Source organism: Taeniopygia guttata, chromosome Z, assembly GCF_048771995.1.
Source record: "Taeniopygia guttata chromosome Z, bTaeGut7.mat, whole genome shotgun sequence".
In the NCBI taxonomy this organism is placed as follows: Eukaryota; Metazoa; Chordata; class Aves; order Passeriformes; family Estrildidae; genus Taeniopygia; species Taeniopygia guttata.
Window position 1 is genome coordinate 3847819 of NC_133063.1, and position 24936 is coordinate 3872754.

The 24936-nt window shown below is 46.2% G+C and overlaps 1 protein-coding gene and 1 long non-coding RNA gene across 2 annotated transcripts; one reads left to right on the forward strand and one right to left on the reverse strand.

The window, feature by feature from the left end:
* Positions 1 to 766: 766 nt before the first annotated feature.
* Positions 767 to 17128, reverse strand: CFAP53 (cilia and flagella associated protein 53). The gene is made up of 8 exons (XM_002199759.5): positions 16985 to 17128; positions 15394 to 15623; positions 13107 to 13283; positions 7442 to 7745; positions 4482 to 4700; positions 3262 to 3478; positions 2723 to 2825; positions 767 to 1341 (listed from the first exon to the last, which is right to left on the reverse strand). Exons 1-8 carry the CDS (start codon positions 17081 to 17083, stop codon positions 1146 to 1148), a joined length of 1545 nt encoding a protein of 514 aa, XP_002199795.5. The 5' UTR covers positions 17084 to 17128; the 3' UTR covers positions 767 to 1145.
* On the forward strand, positions 17064 to 21448 carry LOC140682041 (uncharacterized). The gene is made up of 2 exons (XR_012053283.1): positions 17064 to 17173; positions 19993 to 21448. It is a non-coding gene; the product is annotated as an uncharacterized lncRNA (long non-coding RNA).
* Positions 21449 to 24936: the final 3488 nt, after the last annotated feature.

Consider the following 24936-nt stretch of genomic DNA (forward strand, 5'->3'; position numbering starts at 1 on the left):
AAAGGAGGGTGGGAGGACAAAAATGGCAGAGCAAGTGGCTAGTGAAAGATGGAAGTTTTGGAAGAAAAGGCTGAAAAATCAGGAGGTGGAAGAAAGATGGCAGAAGCTGAAAAGCTGAAGGAGAGAGAAACAACTGCAGATAAGCAGCAGCAAAGACTCATCTAGAAAAATGAGAAAAAAGAACATATGCTACAAAGTCTGTGAGCAAGAAAGGATGAGAGGTTTCACATGGGTTCTTCACTTCCCTCCTCTGAATAGAACAGAGGAAAAACTAATGAAATACACAGCAAGGAGCTGGCCAAGGGCAGCACCGCAGGGAGCAGCTGGGTCACCCCTACCCACTGCTCCTCCTGCTTTAGGGCCAAGCTGGTGTGGGGCAGAGAGGCCAGCGAGGTGTCCTGCTCCCCACTGCCAAACCCACCACCCCTTCCTGGGGACATCCAGACAGCTTCTGTGCTGCTGTCTTGAATTATGGTGCTGCTCTGGCCCCCCGTTCCATGTGTTCAGTGTCTGGTGATCCAAGGAAGCCCAGAGGGGCGGAGGTTCCACAAAAACTATAGAGAATAAACCTTTTTACAAAACACCTCCAACTTCAGCTCTGCATACTTAATCCTGCCCAGAGGACACACAGACTTGTCCACAATATTCCACAGATCATTCAACAGCTACCAGAATCTATGCAAAAGGATATCACCTTTTTAATGTTCACCCCACAGTAAAATACCTTCAGAGTTTTATATTTGGTCTCTATATACAAAGACAACAATTTTGCAAAGGTTTTCAGTTTGAAAGGCATTTTAATAAAGGTTTACTGAAAGTTTTCTACAAATTTTCTTTGTGCAGATTAAAAAGAATACTTGTGCATTATTCATGTCATAATAACACACTATTATATTGTAGAGGGCAGACAGTATTCTTGAATTAAAATGTCAAGCACTTTGGATTGAATCAGATTTGTCAAAAAAAAAATCCATGGGGGAATATAAACTTTAAAATACTATGTTCCTTGTAATTTCAATTAAATGTTTGGAGTATCACAGTGGAGAAAGTTCTTCCAACTAAAGTCAGGTGTAAGCATCCTAAGAAAATGTCTTTAAAGGCAACTGAGTGAGCTAAAATACAATAGTGAGTGATGTCCTTAAGAGTCAGGCATTAATACTTTTTTTTGCAGTGGAGGGCTTTGACAGAATGAGCTTTATCTTTTCTTGGTACTCTCTCTCTGCTTCCATATTTGATTCATGTTCTTTCTTCCTCTTCTCTTCCTCAGCTTTTTGGAGCCACTGTTGATAGGCAATTTGAGATGTGAGCTGGTCTCTGTATTCTTTGGCCTTCTGTACTTTTCTGGAAATGCCAAATGAATAGGTTATTTAAGCAATATGGGTAAAAATAATCAACTTTATTAGTAGTAGTAGTAGTATGTAATTTGTTAGCATTCAAACTTTAAAACATTCAAAGCTCCTTTCAGCAGTTATGAGTAACTGCCACTATTAACATCGTGTGCTTCAGAGATTTAACTGCACTCTGCTGTGTCCTGTAAAGCAGAGTGTAAAACTGGTGCTCGACCAGAGAGAGGGAAAGAACAACTCCCTGCAATCAGCATGCCCTCCCTGCTCCTCACAGCAGCGGTGAGAGGATAGAGGATGAGGGTGCTGGGTCTCAGTCTGTCCCTGGCTCGGGCTCAGTGCTGCTGCTGACACCCATCCTCACCCTCCTGCTGAGAAGAACAACTCCCTGCTGCACTGATATTGCTGGAAGTGGCTGTCAGAAGAAATCAATCTTCCCTTGCACCTCAGGACTCGTGTACTGCTTTCAGTCCCCTCTGGAGAAGCAGAGGAAGTCTTACATGTTCAGGCCCTTCTGGAGCAGGAGTCACACAGACATTTGAATGCCAACAGAGTAGTCAGAACTCGTGCACTGACAGAGTTGAGCCACAAACTCTTCCTGCCACTGCTGAGTGCCATCTCAGCTAAGTGGAGCACATCCCAGCTGGAGCCCAGCGTGTTTCCTTCACAAGGGTGACACTTCTGCCACAGGAAATCGTTCCCAATAAAGCCCTCAGACAACACAACAGATACCGGCTCGGGAAGCAGCTACTTGTATCCCAGGGACAAGAGTGGAGAAAGGGCAGGAGTACAACAGGGGAGTGAGTGAGATAAGGCCCTCTGCCCAAGGCTTTGCATGACACCCAGAGGAACATTCCAGCTACTGCGTGTAAGGATCTGCTCATCCAGAGGCACTACGGGTTACACGCTGCAGCCTGGTGTTTTGGTGGCTGACAGGATTACTCCAAGGATGTCTGTGGGTGGAGTTTAGCAATAAGCCCGGACACACTTGCTCTCCTGCAGCAGGAACAAGCAAACCTTTCATTAACCCTCCTCCCCAGGCTTTGCCACTTGTTACAACAGCTCAGAGTGTGAGGGGATGTGTTTAGGAAATACGATTGATGTAAGTCACATGATGATCAAAAAAACCAAAACAAGGATATGTACTATCTTCTGAGGTCAGAATTAATGACTTAATACCAGATGCAGTATTTCAAGTCTGCTCTTGGGCAGTTTGGAGCTGATAAGTTTGGAACTGATAAGCATGGTGGGAAAGCTTCTCTAAATAGAAGGAAGTCCACTAAGTGTTCTAGAGGTATCAGAAAAAAGGAAACAGCTCTCTCACAAGTTTGAAAGATTGATCTGCAAAGAAATGACCTGATGACATAGAAGAAAAATACCTTTTATGTCTTTCTGCTTCTTCATATTCAAATTGTCTGACTGCTTCAGCCATTGCCTTCTTCTCTTCAGCAATCTCTATTTTCCTCTCTTCTTTTTTCTGCACTGGAAAACAAAATCAAAAGTCCTTTTCGAAAGTAACAGTTCTGCTGAGCTTGAAGGGACAGTGAGACTGCATTTGGGCTAAGTAGTCTAAATATTAGGTTTGAGTTTTGTTGTTTCTGAAGTGCCACACAAACAAAGTGTATTCTCAGTTATTTATTTTTCATCCACTCAGAGCTGGACAGTTTTCACATTCAGGGTTTCATAATAATATAACTAATAACAATGACTGTTTGCCCATGCAAGCCTTACTTTACTAGGCTTTGCTCTGGTGATGGCAATGGGGAGTTAGTGTAAGGAATGCCTGTAGGAGTGCACTTTGGGAACAGGTTTGGGGAGGGTCACATTGCTGTCCAGTCTGTCACACACAGCACAACACCCTGTTCCCAGCAGCAGGGTGTTGTGCTGCCTCTCCCCAGACATGCGTTCGACCACTTACACTTCTCCTTCATCTGCGACTGCCTTGTGTTCACGACATCTCTCAGCAGCTGGAACCGAGCCTCCCTCTCTTGTTTCAGTCTCTCAACCCTCTCGGCCCAAACCTGATCCCTCTCTTCCTTGAAGATCTCCTCGTCTTCTCTTTCTTTCTCCTTCTCCTTCCTCAGCTGTTCAGCCAGATGATCCAGGTAACTAAGCTGCTCCTTCAACAGCGTTTGCTGCAAATACAGACGATTGCAGATCTGAGTAAATTAGTTTTTAAAAGCCTCTCAAAACCTGAAGAAAAATGATGGTTCACAGCCCGTGTGAGAGCTGGGAGCCCAGAGTCCATTCCAAAACCTGCCATGGGAAAGAACTGCTCAGAATCCTCTACCTGGCCAGACAACAGGACAAGTACAGTGATCCCTTTCCCCACAGCAGGTCAGCTGCCTACAACACATCCATTTTACAGACTTTCCACAGCTGATCAGTATCACCTGCATTAAATATAATAATGTCATATAATATAATATATATAACCTCCTGTAATTCTGCAGCAAGGTCTAATGTTGAGTTGATACAACTTTCCTAACCTACAGGAGCTTCTAACCACCTCTCTCCTGTTTTAAATACCCTGAGACTCATTTGCATGCTGAAGTTGGACAATCTATTTGTTTTAACTTCAGGAAATGACAGACACATCCACTGACTCATGGCAACTCCAAGAAATAAAACATGAGAGTTTGCATCTGTATATATAGTTTTTTAATATTTTAAAGTTTTTAGTTTTCATTAATTACAATAAGTTAAATATTTCCTTTCTTCTGCAGTTACAAATAATTACTACATCAGGTCCATGAAACAAAAAAAAATAGTTTTCCAGCCTCTATTACGTCCATGCAGTGTAAGGATGATAAAGCTCAGGTGATTTATGCACAATGAAATCAGCTTGGAGGGACAAAATTCCAGGATTTCCTGAGAGCCCCCATTTCATTTGTCCAGCCTGGTAGCCTTGCTGATTGCAAAGCAGGCTTTAAAGTGCTGTGGTTGTAACAGCTAATGGGCTTCTGCAGAGCTGCAGCGTGCTGGCAGGAGGAGAGGCAGCAAGCTGTTCAACAAAAGAATTATCTTGTTCAGGGAGAAGGGCTTGTGTCTGTTCTCTGTTACCCTGTGCAGTCCACAGGGCCACAGAACTAGTCTAGATGAGGTATTGCCCCACAGGCTCACAATGAAACAACTTACTTTTTTATTTCTTATCATTGCATATTCCTTGTCGGGGTCCTGAAAATCATTTTCCAAGATCACCTTCTCTTCGGCAAGTTGAATTTGTTTTTCTGCATCAAGATGCTTCTGCCTGTCCTGCAGTGCTTTGAGCCACATATCCCTGCATTCCTTCTGCTGATATCGCTTCTTCCTCTCAAGGTCTTCATTTTCTTTCTCAAGCCGGTGCAGCTCTTCTTGCTACAAGGATAAAAGTAGCCAGTTTGTAAAATCACTGAGTAACTTCAAACTAAGTGGTGGCTAGAGTTAGTTTATGGCAACATTGAAAAGTCTTGGTGGCAACACGCAATTTGGGTCATGCACTAGACCAGGTAAAGCCCAAACATTTTAGCATATCATTCACTAGAATTCAGGATTTTTACCCGTAATTATCACATGCACTTCAATACAAAAACAGTATTGTGCCGGGTGTTTTCCAAATGTTTCAGGCGGATAGACAGAGTAGTCTTTGCAGGGAAATCAGTATCATTGCAGCACTTTTGATCTATATTCAAGGGTTCATACACAGCCATAAGCACTAGCAAATAACAGGGCCACGTGTTCCTGCTGTTTCTGTAGATATTATCTGTCCTCTGCCTGTGCTGGGTGTTCAAAGCACTGCATCTCTACCAATCATAAGACCGCACAAAGTCAGTGACTGGATCCTTGTGTTCTGATAGGAAGTTACTGAAGTTCCATGGTTTCAAATCATCCCACTTCATATAGGAAAGAACTTTATATTCCACTTTGTATTGGAAAAATGTGCACTGAAACCTAGTTCTTAAAAAAGAAACAATGACAAATTGGAAATGCGTATTTGAGATCAAACAGGTATTTGTATATTCAAGATTATTTAGCCACAAAAAAATTCAAAAGTAGCATAATTAAGTAATTCATTCTGGACATCTTGCAATTAAATAAGTATACAAGCACAACTGCACTGAAACATAGTCATAACACAGTGTGTGACCATCATTAGCATTGTAGTATCTCAGAAATCTACAGCTGTCTCTAAGGCTCACCATTTTCTGTTAACCTGTTTTCAAATTAAATGTCTCTTTTGTAATGTGAATGAGTCTTTAAGAATACCTTAGCATGTTTGTCATAAACAGCATGTCGAATCTTCCCATAGGGAAGCAGAAGCTGCACTCCCTAAGCAACATCTCTTTTTATGCTGGACATAAAGCACTCACAGGTTCTTGCAGAATTTCAGAGCCAAAGCTGACTTTGTATCTGCCTGAACTGCCAAAATCACTTTCAGGAGCTGGTGAAACAGCTTTGAAACTCAATATATATATATAATTTGAGGAATAGCATTAGAAATCCAAAAGGCTTTGAACAGCAAAGGTGGTAAGAAAGCAGAAATAATTAGCAGTCTGCTGTGCAAGTTGGCACATGTCTTTGGATGAATTCTGACATCAGTGAAGCTGTGTGAGAGCAAGGATGGGATCCATGAAAGTTTGTTCACTGGGAGAACACAACGTCACAAATGTGCCAAGAAGGGGTAACCACCCACCCTTCTGCAAGTCAGGACCAAAGTGCTATGGCAGAAACTCTTGAGACTAGTCAGGATAACAGGAAGTCAACCACTTTCCAAGAAATCACAATTCTTTAAGGGAAAAATAAGACAAAGGAGGAAAGTAGCTAATGTAGTCAGTGTAGCTAAAGCAAAAACTTCTGTCTGTGCTTTGTCATCCACCTGTGAGATATCCTGGTGCACAGATGTGGTCTACCATGCCAAAGGTGCAAGTTTTCCTTCACTAAATATTCTATTTTCATTGCAACAACCAGGAGAAACCTTTATGCACACTTAGCTGTCCATTCACCCAGATGAAACTCCTGGTCATTAGGGGCTACCAGCCTGCAATGAAAGACCTGTAATGAGACCATCTGCCACATCTCTCTTCTGCTGAGAATGGATTACATCGCATTTTCCATAAAGAAACTCTCCTTCAAAGAAAGCTTTTTCTTTTCCAGAGACTCAACCACTTCACCAGAAATGCATCTCCTTGACAGAGCCCCAGGCTGCTGTCTCCAGGGGAAGATACAGAGTCTTCTATTCTAATAGTGCTTTTCTAAAAAGGCCAGTTAAGGAGCAGCATTCTTTGCCTGGGAGGTTTAGAAGTTGTTACAAGAAAATAACTCTGTTCTACATGCTTTTAAATAAGCAAAACATTAGTCTAGCTTGGAATATTTTCACAGCAGCATTTTCAGAGCTTTAGATTCATTATTGTCTCATTTTTATGAAATGGGGAAGCATATATGATGCCAGCACCAGTTTCCAGTGTCTAACAGAGTATCCTGAGTGATCATTCAGCCTCTACATGTAAATAGCTGCAAAATGAAGATTGAGTCTGAGCTAAATAGCCTCCCATAATTCAAAGTCAACACAGAATACTGAACTAGCAAACCACATTAAAGCCAGCAAAACTACAGCAGGAAAGATGGAAAAGGATGATGAAAAAAGAAGGAAGTGGCTGAGCAGTTGGGCCAAGGTAGCCAAATGCCTCCTGTGATGTGAGCTCAACAGCAGCCAGGTCTAACTAAGCAGGCAAGAGAGCTTAAGTGCTGCTAGCTAATTTGCTTAAAAAATATATATAAAATAAATATTTCAGCTGGGAAACAAGATTCCCCTGCTATCCTGCAGGAAACTGGAAACCAAAAAACAACAAAGGTATTTGGCAAAAGCTTTAAAATGTTTCCATTTCTCACAATGCCTGAGAGACTGAGTGCCAAAACCCTTCAGAATGCTGAGTTTCAAAAGATGTATTTTCCTCTGTAAATGGGAATGCCTTTGCCACAGCTCTGGAAAAGAGGCTTAGCTTAATACTAATGGAATCATGAAGATACAAATAAGGTATGGATTAGTCTAAATGTCTAGTAAGCATGTCATGAGAAGGGCCTTCTGCCTAAGGCTGAATGTAGAACACTATGGGAATTACCAGCCTTTCAGCATCCTGTCTGATCTCCTGCTTCCTCTCCTCTCTGCGAGCGGCGTGCACAGCCACCTGGGCTTCACGCACATCCACCATTTCCCGGATCCGCGCTGCCGCCTCCCGTGCCTTCAGCTCCGCTTCCTTGTCCTTAGCCAACAGTTCCTTCTCACAAATCTCTTCCAACTTCTGCTCCTGCATCTTCTCTTCCTTTTTCAGTGTCTCCTTCAGAGTCTGCTGGGCCAGCTGGCAGTCACCCAGTTCCTTCTCACTCTGTTTTTTACAGTGTTCTTGATACTCGTGGCATCGGTTTCTGGAAGACAACGTAAAAGTGTTTTTTAGAAAAGTCTCAAAACAATAAGCAGGTCTGGAGGTGTGTGGTGAATGAAGGCTCTCAGCCCATCACTGCTTGAAACACAGCAACCCAGGACACCAGTTATACCCCTGGTCTGACACTGATTCCTTGTGGAACCTAAGGAACCACAGAGAGCCTGATTTGATGGAGGTTTTGACATTAATGAGCGGAAGGATTTGAATTTGTAAAAAACACCTGAATCAACTTCCTCACAAGGGAAGTGAAGAGGCAGCACTGATCTCTGCTCCCTTGGACAGGGACTGCACCCAGGGAATGGCTGGAGCTGTGCCAGGGAGGTTTGGGTGGGATATCAGGGAAAGGCTCTTCCCCAGAGGGGCTGGCACTGCCCAGGCTCCCCAGGGAATGGGCACTGCCAGAGCTCCAGGAGCCTTTGGACAGCACTGCAAGGGATGCACAGGGTGGGATTCTTAGGGGGTCTGTGTGGAGCAGGAAACCATACATTGTACACACAATGTGCACTCTACATGTAGCTGGAACACTGGGGGGTTGTGTGCATATGCATCTTGTACCAACATATAAAACACATTCATGCTACACTTATTCAAACATGTAGGTTGCTCTCTATTCAAATAAAGACTTGGAATAGGTTTGTAAATCACCTGAAAGCTCATTCATATTTAGAAAATACTGCAGCCATGGAAATGTGGGTTACGTGGTTGAGCAGGAACCACGAGAAATTTATTAAAGTGAAGTTCTGTGGGATAATTCAGACAAGTTGCAATAAAAACCTGGAGAAGGTAGAAAGTCAAACAAGTAATGCAGCTTTCAATTTTATTATACTCTCTGCAACTGAGTTGCATATAAAGAGGTAATTTATCTTCACCTGAAGAACACTGCACTAACTGCAGATTCTGCTTTTACTTTTGCAAACAAAGCACTATTGAGATCAACATATGCCATCAAACATTATTTAATTTGAACAATCTGCAAGCATTTTAATTCTGCTCTATAAACAGGATATAGATTTTCATGAAGTCAGAATGTGAAGATGGCAGAGAAAGATGAAGACCTGCAAGTGTGAAGGATGTATAAGGTCTGAGGATGTGTGACAGATGCATGTGAATGCTATGAAGTGAAAAGATATCTCACAATTTCATGCTGAATAAAAATATCTATGCACATTATTGCAAAGGTGTTTAGCAATTCAGAGAAGATATCACAGCCTGCACCATGAACAACTTCATGGCAGCAGTAGTTACCTGCACAATGTGAAATACTATGATACTACACAAGATTTAGCTGACTATCCTGTGTAACAAAACTATTAAATATTCACCAGGCAACTACCTCAATGCTATTACCAATCTCCATATCAGGGTAGTTATTTAATTTTCAGAGCAGAGGTCTCACCACATTTTCTCCCTGCTGGCATTCAACAGTTGCTGCCTCACATTTCCCTGGGGACAAGGACATCTCTCTGTTCATCCCCAGTGCCATGGAGCCCGTAATGAAAGGTGAAGGGCACTGACACGAACAGTGAAAGGGACAGCACTGCTGTGAAAACATTTCCATTCTGCTTGCTATTTGCTGTACCTGCCCCAGCCTGAACCCCCCTGCCCTGGGCTGATCCCCAGCGTGGGCAGCAGGGCAGGGGGGTTCTGCCCCTCTGCCCCTGTGCTCAGGGCTGTTCCCCTGCACAAGAGAAGCTCCAGGGAGAGCTCAGAGCCCCTGCCAGGGCCTCAAGGGGCTCCAGGAGAGCTGCAGAGGGACTGGGGACAAGGCAGGCAGGGACAGCACACAGGGAATGGCTCCCACTGCCAGAGGGCAGGGACAGATGGGATATTGGGAATTGGGAATTGCTGGCTGGGAGGGTGGGCAGGCCCTGGCACAGGGTGCCCAGAGCAGTTGTGGCTGCCCCTGGATCCCTGGGAGTGCCCCAGGCCAGGCTGGACAGGGCTTGGAGCAGCCTGGGACAGTGGAAGGTGTCCCTGCCCATGATAAAGATGACTTTGAAGGCCCCTTCCAACCCAAACCGTTCCATGATGAGATGCTGTAGTTCAGTGCCAGTGCAGGCTGGTGAAAAGGGATTGTTGTTTTACCTCCTGGATGAGACAGGAACCTCCTGATCACTGTTCAGCCCAGCAATAAAAGCAGAGAGCAGCACAGGGTGTGCACTCCATGAGCCGTGGCACGTTCCAGGGAGTGTCCCTGCCTCCCAGCAGGCCATCAAACATACTACGTCATTGATGGTTTTCTTTCATTTTACCACTGGAATCTATCTTTCATCTCCTGGACGGGATTTAGTGGTGATGAACGGCCACAGCACTAATTAGTATTCATGAAAAATATATTTCTCAAATGTTGTGAGGGAAACATGCTATTATTAAGATTTTAAATCTTACTATTATTAAGATTCTACATTTTACAAGCAGCAATCACTGTACTACCTCAACACAATGGGTTCAAAGTTCACTCAGCATTGAAGTAATAAAGACCTAGTTATTCTTTTCTGTGATTATAAACTAATCTGATATTTATTGAATTCCCACGGGGGAGTAGAAGTTAATTATGTTCAACATTGTTAGAATTTTAATATAAAATAACCCTGTAATTGCTTGATTTCATCAAAATAATTCCCTCAAAGCAGCTTTTACACCAACTCATAAACATCTGCTCCCCCAGATGGCAGGTTTTCTTCCTCACTTTGCTATCCTAAGCTTCTTAACATTAAAACTGTGCCTGGATGTGGCTACTTCCCAAAGACAGAACCTCCCCAGTTATTTATTTATTCATTTCATGGCTTCAGCATGATGTTGCTGCGATAACATCACGCCACATCTGGATGCTTCTGATGTTACCACAAGAAAGAGGATGTGATCTGTGTTTTATGCAAATTTTAAGACATTGCAGTTTTCTTTAAAGTTGCCCATAATGAACATGCCCTCAGGCTAGAACTGGCTGAGACTCTTCTCAGACAAGGTGTAGCCCTCCCTGAAAATGAATTCCAGCAGGACTCCTGTGGTCCAAGTCTTGTCCCCTCTGTCACCTTGCAACAAAGGACTCCTCCTGGTTAACATTACTACTGAGAAGCTGTTACACCTGTACCCTCAGGCCATGGCAACCAGCCATAAAAAATAAAAAATGCTACTTTTTAGTGCTCTGGAATAATGCCTGATGGTGTAGGTGCTCCTATACCTCAAGGTTTGAGAATCCATGCCTGCAAAAGAGCAGAGCACCTTGCTTGGAGTTAAAGGAAATACAAACAAGTCTGTATCAGGTTTCAGAAAGATATTCAAAAGAGTTGAAAATCCACAGGCAAAGTGAAACAGAAAATCATGTCTGTATCCACCTGCTACTGGATTGACTTGCCAGGGCTCCTGGGTGTGCCCTGGAGAAATAATTTCCAAAGGGGGCAGGTGTGCAGGAAGAGAATATGTTTTGTACCATTGATAAATAACATTACAAAGTAAAAAATTGCATTTATTTCATCTTTACCTCATATTTTTTAATTTCTATTTGTGCATACGTTTTATAATGTACAGTATATTGTTATATATTTATGTAGTTGATAAATAAACATATCGGGATGAATATTAAAAGTTTTTACAGCTCTGGGGGTGCAGTCAGAGGATTGGAGGCCATTGCTCCAGAGGACAGGTGGTGACACAATTACTGCTTGTGGGTTTTCAGTAAGTGTTGGTCTCCTGAGGAGCAAATCCTGCTCCCAGATCTCTGCCTGGACCAGGATGGTTTAGGAGGAAGAGTAACATCTAACAGCCAGAGAAAAACAGATCTGGGGCTATTTAAACAAGACAAATAAATGCAGGTACCCCAAGACTGCCACTCACAACAGCTGTGAGGAGAGATGTCCTCCAAGTCCTCTGAAAACATGCAGCCAGCAGAACACCAACAGTAAAGCTTTAACAACACTTTTGAACAGGATGTTGTGGGGTGTGAATGTGGCTTAGTTCCCAGAGCAGAGTGACAAAGGTAAAATAACAATAATAGGATGAAATATTCCCATGAGACTGAGTGACCCATAGATCAACAGGGCTACATTAGGAACACAAAGGACCTGAGACATTAGGACAGGCAACTACAGCATGAAAGTTCAAGTATGTGTCACCAGATGATGCAGCTCAGTGGTGTGATTCATTTTGCAATTAAAATAGCTAAAATTAGACATCTGAACGTGAATCTGCATATGTGCTAAATTCCCACTCTGATCAATGAGAACCTAATTAAAGTCAGTAGAGGCTGGGGTGCAGTTCAGCTGACAGGGCAGGATAAGCCTGTTTGGGACTGACTTTAGGTTCCTCTAACTGTCCTGATTTTGGTGAAGTTTTGAATAGAACAGGAATGCAGATTCCCAGGGAATATAAAGATACCAACACTTAGACACCTACCTTTAGGTAACATCTCCCTGGTGTGTAAAACAAGATACAAGTACAAAATAAAATTCACTCCAGCAGCACCCCCTCCAAACTATTTTAAAAATGAGTTTTTAAAACCACTTTGTGTGATAGAGGACAAACTAGAAGCTGCAAAAGGCAAGGGCCACATTTTCAAACCACCAAGTGAAATTAGGCAGTGCATGCACTTCTAACACTAAAATCTAAGTCTACAAGTCAATAAACCCCACATTTTAACAAACATTTACGTAAGGAATTAGTTAATTAGTGTTTATGCACAAGTAAGAGCCAAAGCTGATTTTTATCCGCACCCTCTGCACACTGAGAAGCAGGTGGTGTAGATTTTGTAGTACCATGGGAGACTGGGAAAGACACTTCAATAATCACAATTAAATAACATTATTATTTCTTTCATCCCTCCCTCGGAAAACCAGATTTACAGGAATGGGACAAAGCAGATTTCATGTCAAGGCCTCAGGTCCTAGTAAGTACCTGCAAGTTACTGCTTTCAGTCAGGAAGATTTGGCACAGGACTTCAGGCTGCATTAAACCCTTAGCTGCAGCTGCTACTCTTGAAAAGTATGCAATAAATAAAAACACTGTCTTTTTGGACAATCTTAACATTTCAGGAATCTTTGATGTACTGTCTTAGTAAGCTTGATTTGGGTCAAATTAACCTTCCCTGCACTGTTCATTCCAACAGTATAAAGCTGGAACAGGAATTACAAAAAGGGTTGATTTGACAGGTGGGAACGCAGGGATGGTCATGTGGACAAGGAGGACCACTACACTTGCAAGAATTGACTACTTTGATTTTTTCTGTCTTACTGTTTCAATCACTTTCATCTTTCCTTCTTCAGTTTATTATTGCCAGCTTCTTTTTAAATTGTTCCTATATATTTACTTTGGGCAGATTCTCTTTTATAAGATATATTTATGACAATACCTGAACTGCTGCTCTCGTTTTTCAGCCACCACTTGTAGTCTTTCTTGCTCCCTCTTCTCCCTCAGCAATTTTGCTTGTTCCTTCATCTTTACTTCTCTTTGCTGTGCCTTTTCTTCATCAAGTGCATTCACCTCAGCAAGGTGCCTACTCTCCTCTGCCTCCAGAAAGTCACGGAGCCTGTGATGAAAACATTTTAAGAAAGGCTAAATCAATCCTTATGTCAAAGAACAAAGTTTTAGTTTATTTGTTATAACACAAAGTGCGTACTGGGCTCCTTTCAACACCTCTTGCAAATGCCAGAGAAGTGAACATCAAATTTTAACTCGGGATCACTCAGGTTGTGTCCATCAAGGGAATCTTACAGCACAACATGAGTGATTCTGTCCAGGCACAGTTTAAACTCCTGATCTTACAAACTCACTTTCAAAGCTGCTTTATGACTTCAGTTCCCCATTCATCAAATTATTCTAATTCTCAGACTACATTTGTCACCAGCTGATAAAAATTAGATTTTGTACTACGGTTATCCTTCAGCATACACCCAGAGAATATCCTGAGCTGGAAGGAACCCACCAGGATCACCCAGTCCAGCTCCTGCCCTGCACAGACCCCCCAACAATCCCACCCTGTGCATCCCTGGCAGCGCTGTCCAAATGCTCCTGGAGCTCTGGAAGCCTCAGGGAGCCTGATCAGTGCCCTCCCTCCTTTATGCATCTATAATTGTATCTTCTCTCTAATGACTGCTTGCTATTTTAGCATCACTCCACAAAACACTTCATCCTGAAATATATTTGATGAGAAAATTATGTCAAATAGGCAGTTTTTAAACACATCATCACTTACTTCTCTGCTAATCCCAGCAGTGAGAAACCTGGGGCTAAGGAATCCAGAAATCACCGATTTCAGCCCAGATGCCACAGGGTCTCAGAAGAAAGGGACCTGGGGTCCCGGCAGACAAGCTGAGCACGGGCTGGTGATGCACCCTTGTGGCAAAGGGAGCCACTGGCACCTTGGGCTGCGGGGGAGCAGCAGTGGAGCAGCGCCAGGGACATCCTCTCGGCACTGCTGAGACCCCACCCGAGCTCTTGGGCCCCGCAGCACCCCAAGGACACAGCCTCAGCTGAGGGTGCCAGCCGAGGGACACTGAGGGACTGGAGAATCTCTCTGGAAGTTCCTTCTCTCCTGAGAGAGCTGGGACTGTCCAGCCTGTAGAGGGATCTTACCAATGTACATAAACTCCTGAAGGGAAGGGATGCAGAAAAGACAAACACCTATTCCTCAGCAGTGCTCAGTGGCAGGACAAAGGGCCACAAATTAAACCATGTGAAATTCCCAATGAACAGAAGAAAACATTTTGTTTTCTTTTTACTATGAATGGTGTCAGATATTGGACAGGCTGCCCACAGAGGTGATTCAGTCTCCATGTGTGGAGACAAGCAAAACACAAATGGACACACACCCCTGCACACCCTGCTCTAGGTGACTCTAGGGTTGGACCAGATCATCTCAGGAGCTTCCTTCTAACCCCAGTGCTTCTGTGGAACCCATGTGCAATTCCCCTGAAGGCACATTAGACCAGGACACCAAACTGACGGCCTTCACAGCTACAAAGTCACTTGACATGAAACAGTAACTGAGAAATTAAATCACATGATTTTTTCCAAAGAGCAATGCAGCACAATTCTGTTCTTTATATGGCAGCAATGTGCTTCACCTTTGAAATTTTCCACAAGTCTTTCAAAAACATTAACTTTTTTTCAGCTGACTGTTATTTGTAGGACTTAAACATAAGCTTGATGAGTTTGCAACAAAACCCTCAGTGACACTGAACTGAATTTCTGACACTTTGCTACCCAGAGAAGCCGTGGATGTCCACAGCAGGGTGGGTGGAACTAGATGAGCCCATCCAGCCCAAACCACCCTGGAATTATTTGATTATGTGCCCCATCTCTGGAAACGTTCCAGGCCAGGTTGGACAAGGTTTGTAGTAACCTGGTCTGGCGGGAAGTGTCCCTGCCAGGGGGCTTGGAAGAAGATGAGCTTTAAGGTCCCTTCCAACCCAAACCATCCCATCATTTTATGATTGTATCAAGGTACTCTTCATTCTTTTTAAAAATCAAGCAATGAAAGTGCTGTGCTATACTTCTATCCTCTGTGGCAGACAGGAGGCTCCAAATGCTGCCTCTGCTACACTGGTTACTGTGTTTGAACACTCCTCACTGGTGCCCGGCCCTCTGAGCACAGACTGAAAACAGCAGGGACGCTGCACTGGCTGCTTGTTTGCTACCTCTCTCTTCTCACTTCGATCTCCTGCAGGTACTGCTGCAGCGTTGCCCGGACCTTCCTCTCGGCAGCACGCTGCATCCATTTGTCCTCGCCGCCCTTGTGCCAGTCGCAGACGTTGCGGTGGCGGCGGAACACCCGCAGGTCACGTTCTTGCTCACGCTGCTCCTCTTCCACCAGCCTTGCAGCCAAAATCGCCTCGTCAACGAGGTCTCTCTTGGGGGGCTTGGCTAGCTGGGAGAGAAAGGAAATGGAGAAAGTGTGGAGACCTCGCAGCAACCTTCCACCATGTGCCTACAGTGAATCCAGAGAGGGACTCTTCATCAGGAACTGCAGTGACAGGACCAGGGAAATGGGTACAGAGTGAAAGAGGGAAAATTTAGGCTGGATGTAGGAAGGAATTCTTTGTGAGGGTGGTGAAGCACCTGCACAAGTTTCCCAGAGCAGCTGAGGCTGCCCCATCCCTGGGAGTTTCCAAAGCCAGGTTGGATGGGTCTTGGAGCAACCTGGGACAGTGGAAGGTGTCCATGCCCATGGCAGGGGATGGCACTGGATGAAATTTAAGGTCCTTTCCAATGCAAACCATTCATGGGTGAAAATACAAACTATTAGTCTGCGTGTTTTTCAGTTGAATTTGTGACTGTGCAAGTATCTAACACCAAATGATGAGTTCACTGTAATTATGGGGTAATCACAGAATCACTGAGGCTGGAAGAGAGCTCCAAATCATCAGGCTCCAGCTGTGCCTGATCCCCACCTTGTCACCCAGCCCAGGGCACTCAGTGCCATGTCCCATCCTTCCTGGGACACCTCCAGGGATCGGGACTCCCAACACCACCCTAGGCAGCCCCTTCCAAGGCCTGAATGTCCTTTCTGTGAAGAAATTCCTCCTAAATTAGACAAGCCCTGCCTACACCCTCACCTCACACAGCACTGGGCTCTTCAGGACCCCAAACACAGCACTGGGCTCCTCAGGACCCCAAACACAGCACCAGGCTCCCCAGGACCTTCAAACACAGCACCAGGCTCCCCGGGACCCCTCATACAGCACTGGTCTCCTCAGGACCCCCAGAAACACAGCACAGGGCTCGCTGGGACCCCTCATACAGCACCAGGCTCCCCGGGACTCCCCTCATACAGCACTGGTCTCCTCAGGACCCCCAAACACAGCACCAGGCTCCCTGGGACCTTCAAACACAGCACCAGGCTCCCCGGGACCCCAAACACAGAACTGGGTTCCCTGGGACCCCTCAAACAGCACCAGGCTCCCCAGGACCCTTCATACAGCACCGGGCTCCCCAGGACCTTCAAACACAGCACTGGGCTCCCCGGGACCCCTCACACTGCACTGGTCTCCTCAGGACCCCCAAACACATCACAGGGATCCCCTGGACCCCTCATACAGTACCAGGCTCCCCGGGACCCCCCTCATACAGCACTGGTCTCCTCAGGACCCCCAAACACAGCACAGGGCTCGCCGGGGACCCCTCCCGGCTGCTCCCAGAGGGTCTCGCCTCAGCCGGCCCCGCTCTGTGGCTCGGTCCCCACGTTCCCGCAGCTCCCCGGAGCAGAGCAGCCCCGGCGTGGCCCCTCACCAGCGCCACTTCGTGCGGCGCGCAGCCCGGGATCTCCCGGCTTCTCTGGGTGTGGGAGCGGCACGGGGGCTGGGGACGGGGCGGGGGCCGCGCCGCCATGGCGGATGGAGCGCCGCCGTTGCTGAGGGGACGCGCGCGGGACGGAAGTGGCATCATGGCGGCGGGGGCGCTGAGGGGTGGCCTGGAATGGTGGGGGTACTGAGGGATGACATGGCGTGGCGGGGCACTGAGGGGTGTCCTGGTATGGTGGGGGCGCTGAGGGGTGTCCTGGCACCTGGCATGGCGGGGACACTGAGGGGTGTTCTGGCATGGCGTGGGCGCTGAGGGGTGGCCTGGCACGGCGGGGGCACTGAGGGATGACATGGCGTGGCGGGGCACTGAGGGGTGTCCTGGCAGCTGGCATGGCGGGGGCGCTGAGGGGTGTCCTGGAATGGCGGGGGCGCTGAGGGGTGTCTTGGCACGGCGGGGGCGCTGAGGGGTGTCCTGGCACCTGCCATGGCGGGGGCACTGAGGGGTGTCCTGGAATGGCCGGGGACACTGAGGGGAACATGGCATGGAGGGGACACTGAGGGGTGATCTGGCATGGCAGGGGCATTGAGGGATGTTCTGGCATGGCGGGGACTCTGAGGGGTGACATGGCATGGCAGGGACACTGAAGGGTGACCTGGCATGGCCAGGGACACTGAGGAGTGACCTGGCATGGCGGGGGCACTGAGGGGTGTCTTGGCATGGCAGGGGGTGTGAGGGGTGTCCTGGCATGGCGGGGGACGCTGAGAGGTGTCCTGGCACCTGGCATGGCGGGGACACTGAGGGGTGTCCTGGCATGGCGTGGGCACTGAGGGGTGACATGGCACGGCGGGGGCGCTGAGGAGTGACCTGGAATGGTGGGGGCACTGAGGGATGACATGGTGTGGCAGGGCACTGAGGGGTGTCCTGGCATGGCGGGGACACTGAGGGGTGACATGGCATGGTGGGGACACTGAGGGGTGACATGGCATGGAGGGGACACTGAGGGGTGTCCTGGCATGGCGGGGACACTGAAGGGTGACCTGGGATGGCCGGGGACACTGAGGGGAACATGGCATGGAGGGGACACTGACGGGTGTCCTGGCACGTGGCATGGCAGGGGCACTGAAGGGTGTCCTGGCATGGTGGGGACACTGAGGGGTGACATGGCGTGGCGGGGACACTGAGGGGTGACATGGCGTGGCAGGGACACTGAAGGGTGACCTGGTATGGCCGGGGACACTGAGGGGTAACCTGGCATGGTGGGGACACTGAGGGGTGACATGGCGTGGTGGGGACACTGAGGGGTGACATGGCATGGCGGGAACACTGAGGGGTGACATGGTATGGTGGGGACACTGAGGGGTTACCTGGTATGGCAGGGACTCTGAGGGGTGACATGGCATGGCAGGGACATGAGGGGTGACATGGCATGGTGGGGGCACTGAAGGGTGTCCTGGCATGGCAGGGACACTGAGGGGTGTTTTTTGGTCAGGGGATCATCAGAGCTGGAAGAGATTCTCCGTATGTTCCAGCCCTGCCACTATAATTCCGACCCCACCTCACCGCAGCACCCCGAGCCACAGCCCGGTGCTTCCGAGCATCTCCACTGTGGCTGGCCTCTCTTGGCAGCCCGTGCCAATGCCTGCCCGCCCGTGTGGCAAAATGCGGAATACCTAAAAGTTTCTGAAGAAGGGGTGTTCTTTAATCATGGAATCATAACATATCCTGAGTTGGAAGGGAGCCACAAGGGGCTCCGTCCCCACTGTGCACAGCGTCAGGGACCACAGAGTGCAGCCCCGGGTGCAAGTGTGGGAACATCAGTGGGGACAGGCTGGCACAGGATTGGAAAGGATTTAGGTTAATGACTCTGGCAGAGCTGGGGCTGTTCCCCTGCACAAGAGAAGCTCCAGGGAGAGCTCAGAGCCCCTGCCAGGGCCTCAAGGGGCTCCAGGAGAGCTGCAGAGGGACTGGGGACAAGGCAGGCAGGGACAGCACACAGGGAATGGCTCCCACTGCCAGAGGGCAGGGACAGATGGGATATTGGGAATTAGGAATTGCTGGCTGGGAGGGTGGGCAGGCCCTGGCACAGGGTGCCCAGAGCAGCTGTGGCTGCCCCTGGATCCCTGGAAGTGTCCAAGGACAGGCTGGATGGGGCTTGGAGCAGTCCAATCTGGGACAGTGGAAGGTGTCTCTGTGTTGGAATCTGTGGGTATTGGTGATTCCGAGATTGTAGAAAGTCTCTGTCTTTCAGCCCCATTGCCAAAGCAGAAGCCATAATTAGTCTGTGCTGGTTTCAAGGTTGTTTATTCTGTTTATCTCTAACATGTTCTGCTGCCCTGCCGCAGCTCTGTCCTGCAGGGCAGCGTGTGGGGCTCTGCCCTCAGTGGGATGTTACAAACATTATATACCAGAAACTACCTGTGCTGGATTTACAATAATGTGCCAATGTAACATCCCTCAGTGGGATGTTACAAACATTAAATACCACAAACTACCTGTGCTGGATTTACAATAACGTGCCAATATCTGTCACCTACGTTGAACAGTGTGTCCCCAGCCTAAACCAACAGAAAAATGCCAACACTACAGTGAAACATGGAGGGCATGAAGAAGGAGAAAAGGACAAAACAAACCCAATTCCTCCATCTTCTCCCATCTGAACCCCTAATCTAGAAACCTAAAATTTTACTTTTTCACCCGTGCCACACTTACTACTTATATCAAACCCTCAGAGCTGGTAATTCATCCTGTAAGATCGAAAACTCTTTTCCATGGACAGAGATCACAGACAGTGTCTCTCGGGGCTCTCTACAGGGGGTTCCTGACCCCTGCCAGGTCCCAGGCAATTCAGGGCAGACAGAGGGAAGCCCTGGATTCCCACATCTCTGCCCATGACAGGGGGTGGAATGGGATGGGCTTTAAGGTCCTTCCCAACCCAAACCCTTCTGTGACTCTGTGAAATGGAGCTAATGACAAGAATGGTTTCCCTGTGCCCACAGGTGGTGGAGCAGTGTGGACCCACAGCTCCCAGGTCAGGACTGTAACAGAGACCTCCTGCAGCATGTCCTGCTGATGCCAGGCTCCCAACCTGCCTGGGCTGGAGAAAAATGGGAAGTAGAACATTGGCTGTGCATAAGTGATTGCTTCAAGCTCATTGCCCTCAAAGGAGTCTCAGGAAAAACTGTTGGTGAAGCTTTGAAGCTCTGGAACACACACACATACACTGCCGTGAACTTTGATTTCTTGCGCATAATCACATTAGTTTGGCTGATAACAAGTTGAAAAAAATGATCCCAGGGAAGAAAGGTCAATGTTTAACCTGGATGTAAACTTGTTCTCATCCAATTAAAACCCAGTGCAATTGCTTCTGGTGTCAACAATGGGATCCTTGCACAGTCAAACACAGCAGTTTGGTACACAGGATTTACACACTGGAGTATGTGTTATACCACCATGGTAGTGCTTGAAATGGAATGGAATCTTTTGAGTTTATTTCAGTAGAGAGTTAATGCTGCCATACCGTTGTGACTTTTTGAGTTGTGACATCTTTGAGAGGTTTGTGAAAGGGGAAAAACTTCACATCACTTTCCCCCTGAAAACTTGTAGTTGAGTGGAGGGAGGGCTGAATTTTTTGATATTTTATAGTTCTGCCTAGTATTTTATGGTGTGCCTAATGGGAAATGTTGCCTTAGTCTTAAGATCTACATACAAAACCAGCAATCAGCTTTATGTGTAATAGACAGTGTACAAATGTGCAGCACTGCCATCTGTTTGAAATCCAAAAATAAACAGGGATGTGTGGATTCTCTAAAGCCCCTATTCTTCTGTGAAGTCCCTCCACCAGCTCTGAGAACATTTCCTCCTGAAAAAGCTGGGTTTATTCCAAAGACATTGCAGATGGCTTGTGACTTTGATTTTATTTTACATTAATGTTTGATGAAAAAACAGATTCTCCTTAACCTAGGTGCCTAAGAGGACCCTGGTCACTGGCTTTCCTCACTGGGAATGTATATGGGATATAGGCTATACAGAGGATATGGTCTGTTCTGGATTGGCTGGGCTGAATTCTCCTTCCTGAAACCTCTCTCTAAGGAATGGCCCATTGTTGAGGATTTTGGACACAAAGGACACATTCAGCAAATGCACAATCTAGACTTCTGGTAACAAAGTCACCAGTTCAAGAAACGGGGTCAGTGAATCCTTGACCACAGGGAAAGAAGAAGTCAGAAGAGTCAGCAAAAGTTGTCAGCGAAGTTTAAGAAATAAAAAAAGAGAACTCAGAATGGGCCAGAGGACCAAAGCAAGACATACGAAGAATCAGGTGATCCAATCATTTAATTTTGGATGCATGGTCAGTTAGGATTATCCAATCATGTATTAGCTAGAGACTCGTGCCCAGCAGAACTTACTATAAATACAGGCTCCGTACAATAAAACTGGCTTCACTTGATCATATTGATCATGGCGTGATGTCCCGTTTGTGATCCTCTGCACCGCATTTTTTTGATGACCCAAGCAACATGATAGTGACCAAGGGACCCAAAGACAGCAACTTGGCTGCTGTGACAAGTGTTGACAAGTGTTCAGGAAGTAGGGAAGCCAGTTGAAAGTATCCTTGCTGCCCTGGCGAGGGGAAAAGGGAGTAAAAGTGTGGAGTGCTCTATGTGAAGACGACTTGAATCTCGTCCTGATCAAGTGAGTAGCTGGGGAGGAGATGGGGTCAGACCACGAGAGAGATGGGGTCCACTCCTCCAACATATCCTCTCTAAGAGAGAACAAAAATATGAGGCTTCCACTCTGAAGGGACATATTCACTGGGCTTGGGACTGTATCCTCATAGCAGGAGCACAGGTCGCCTTTGAGGTTTCAACATGGGAAGCTGTGGGGCAAATGTTGTGGGATTGTGTTGTGTCTGGAGGTGGTGAAGTAAAAGAGGTTTCTGAGTATGCTACCTTGTGGAAAACTATCATAGAAGTGCTGCAGGCTATGAAGGTAGAGAGAAAGGCTACAGCAGCAGCTTGTGCAGCTATTGCTTCTGATTTAAACCCAAAGCCTCAAGCATTTCCCGTCAGTTCAGTCCAGCAACTGTTCTCTACGACCTTAGATACCCCTTCACGCAGTCCACAACTCCTCAGCCCAGTTTCCATTCCAAATCAGGCGTTATACCAACCAGAAGGAGAATGAGGGAGCCAGAGCCTCCCACGGAGGCTTGGACTGTAAATCAAGGGAAAATTATATTCAAAGCAAAGAAACAGCCGGTGGTAGTAATTTAGAAGAAAAACATACATTGGTTAAAAAAGATGAGGACGGTGATGTTGTGATGAGTGGTGCTTCTCTTGATGAGGATTTGAAATCCTTGGTTGACAATTTACAAAAATTAGTGATTCAACAAGAAGACTCAGTTGTCCCCAAAAGGGATTATTCTTTTGAGAAAAGGGATCTGCCAATGATAGTCGACTCAGAGAGACAAAAAGGAAGGTGAATGCCACCCCCACATTCTATTGCTGGGACAGGGCCACCCTCTTATTCTGTTGTGGATGAGGAGTTAGAGCTGGAATGCAGCCCAGAAATAGAAGCAGCTCAGAAACGGAAATGGAGAGGAGTTATAACTGAAGCCATTATGGAAGGGACTTTCCTCTCGAATGATATTGAAGCATTCCCTGTGGTTACTAATCCTATGGATAGCACCTGGGAGCCATTTGATTGGAAGATTTTAGAGAAATTGAAGGCTTCAATTTCAGAATATGGCTTAAAATCTCAAAGTGCACAGTCACTTCTGCAAAATATTTTTACCTCTAACACATTCATTCCAGCCAATGTTCAAACACAAGTAAGACAGACAATGCCCCCCAACCAACAAGTTCAGTTTCATAAAACTTGGGAGGCAAAATACATTCAGGAGGCAGCAAAACCTCGAGTTCAGGGAGACCCTCTGTATGGCTTAACAGCACAATAATTGCTTGGTAAGGGACCCTGGGCTCCTGCAACTACCCAAGCTAGAAGTATTGATGAAGTCATCATATGAGCCAATAATTAGTGTATGCTGCTGTCCTCACACTCCCAGATGGGTTACACACTGGGTTACATGTATTAGCTAGAGACTAAGTCTTTTATACAAAGTCTTTTATACAAATTTGTCAAGGACGAAATGAGGACTTTGATAAATTTGTAGATCGATTATATTAAGCTATTTATGATCATCCTGATCTGGATTCAGATACAAAGGTACAATTATTTAATATGCTGGCTTTTGATAATGCAAATGATAAAACTCGGCAGATTTTAGGTACCTTAAAAAAGGGAGCAGATGTTGTGGAAAGGTTGGAGCTGATGGCTAGAACTACATAAAGACAAAAAGCAGCTTATGTAGCAGCTACTGTACAGGGTGCACTAAAACCATTGCTTTTTAAACTGCAAGAGAAAGCAGAAGGTAAGAACATTAAATGCTTTGGGTGTGGAAAAATTTGACATATTAGGAGTCAGTGCCACTGTGTAACAAAGAGACAAATGTGAAGGAACCCCTGGGGAATGGGCTTAGTGCCTTCCTATTAGGGAGATCATCTGCTAGCAAAAAGGACTGGATATAATTCCTGGGTTTATTGATGCAGACTATCAAGGGGTTGTCAAAATTATAGTTAGGACATTTTTCCCTCCTGTATCTATTCCCAAAGGCTCACAAATTGCTCAACTTGTTCACTTTAAGTCTTGTGTCCCCTGTACAGGCCTCAAGGAGCAGGGGACAGGCGGCTTTGCCTCTACAGGTAACCCAGAAGTATACTGGGCCATGGACATCACCGGAGGTAAACAGGTAACCTTGACTCATCCCAGTGGTAATTCTATCACTAAGAGGCTCAAAACTGATACCGGAGCAGATGTAACCATCATTTCAAACACAATATGGCCTAAAAATTGGGCAGTGATCAATTCTGTTTTAGGCATTGCAGGAATTGGAGGATGACCATTATGCTAAGAATCATTTTGCCTTAATTTGTCAGTGGACACAGATTTGGGCTAACCCTTTAACTATTTTAGAATGGGTATTTTTACCTGTGAAACAGCCTAGAACTATTATCACTCACTTAGAACTGTTTGCTCAGTCATGAAAGGCTGAGGAAGGGTCTTAGAAATCTGGGGTCAGAAACCATATGCAACTGCAGTGGCATTGACTAATTGGTATCTTGAATGGGGAACTAGGCATTCTGTTCCTTTACAGACAGCTTTGGCTGATTATGATGGTAAAATTCACAATACGTATCCATGACATCGGGAGTTATCTTTATTGGAACATCAGCGTCTGGAGGACAGACCATGGAGATATGAGACCCCAGTTTCTGGGCTGACAGTGTTTACTGATGCAGGTAAAAGGTCAGAAAGGACTGCCTGCACATGGCAGCAAAGCAAATTATGGAAACAGCATGTCATTTTTGGAGAGGTAAAAGCTACGTTGCAAACATTGGAATTGAAAGCTGTCATTTGGGTTTTTGAAAATTGGAATGATGAGGCCATTAACATTGTTTCTGATTTGCTTTATGTAGTCAGCTCTGTACAACACCTTGAAAGAGCAGTACTTAAGGAGGTGAGTAATAGACACTTGTATTCCCTTCTGAGCCCACTGCTCAGAACCTTAAATCAACATCGGCAGGAATACTTTATTACTCATGTTCGTGGCCATCAAAATCTCCCTGGTTTGTCTGAAGGTAATGCTCGAGCTGATCAATTGGTAGCTGCTGTCTGGCTGATGTCAACCTCTGATAAATTTCAACAAGCATGCCTTTTTACATCAATCTGCAAAAATGCTGGTTAAACAATTTGGTGTTCCCCTTACTGGTGCCACTGGCACCCTATGATCCTGTCCAGATTGTCAAAAGGATGTCACTGGCTTAGGCACTGGTGTTAACCTAAGAGGTACTCAGCCTTTGCAATTACGGCAAATGGATGTAACC

What these genes read in the sequence shown, in the direction of transcription:
- CFAP53 (XM_002199759.5), bottom strand. Translation starts at nt 17,083, where the DNA reads ATGGCGGCGCGGCCCCCGCCCCGTCCCCAGCCCCCGTGCCGCTCCCAC. An exon ending in CGCCGCACGAAGTGGCGCTG is followed by an intron (nt 15,624 to 16,984) that starts GTGAGGGGCCAC and finishes TTTCTCTCCCAG; the next exon opens with CTAGCCAAGCCCCCCAAGAG. An exon ending in GTCGCAGATGAAGGAGAAGT is followed by an intron (nt 2,826 to 3,261) that starts GTAAGTGGTCGA and finishes TTTGTTTTCCAG; the next exon opens with TGCAGAAAAAAGAAGAGAGG.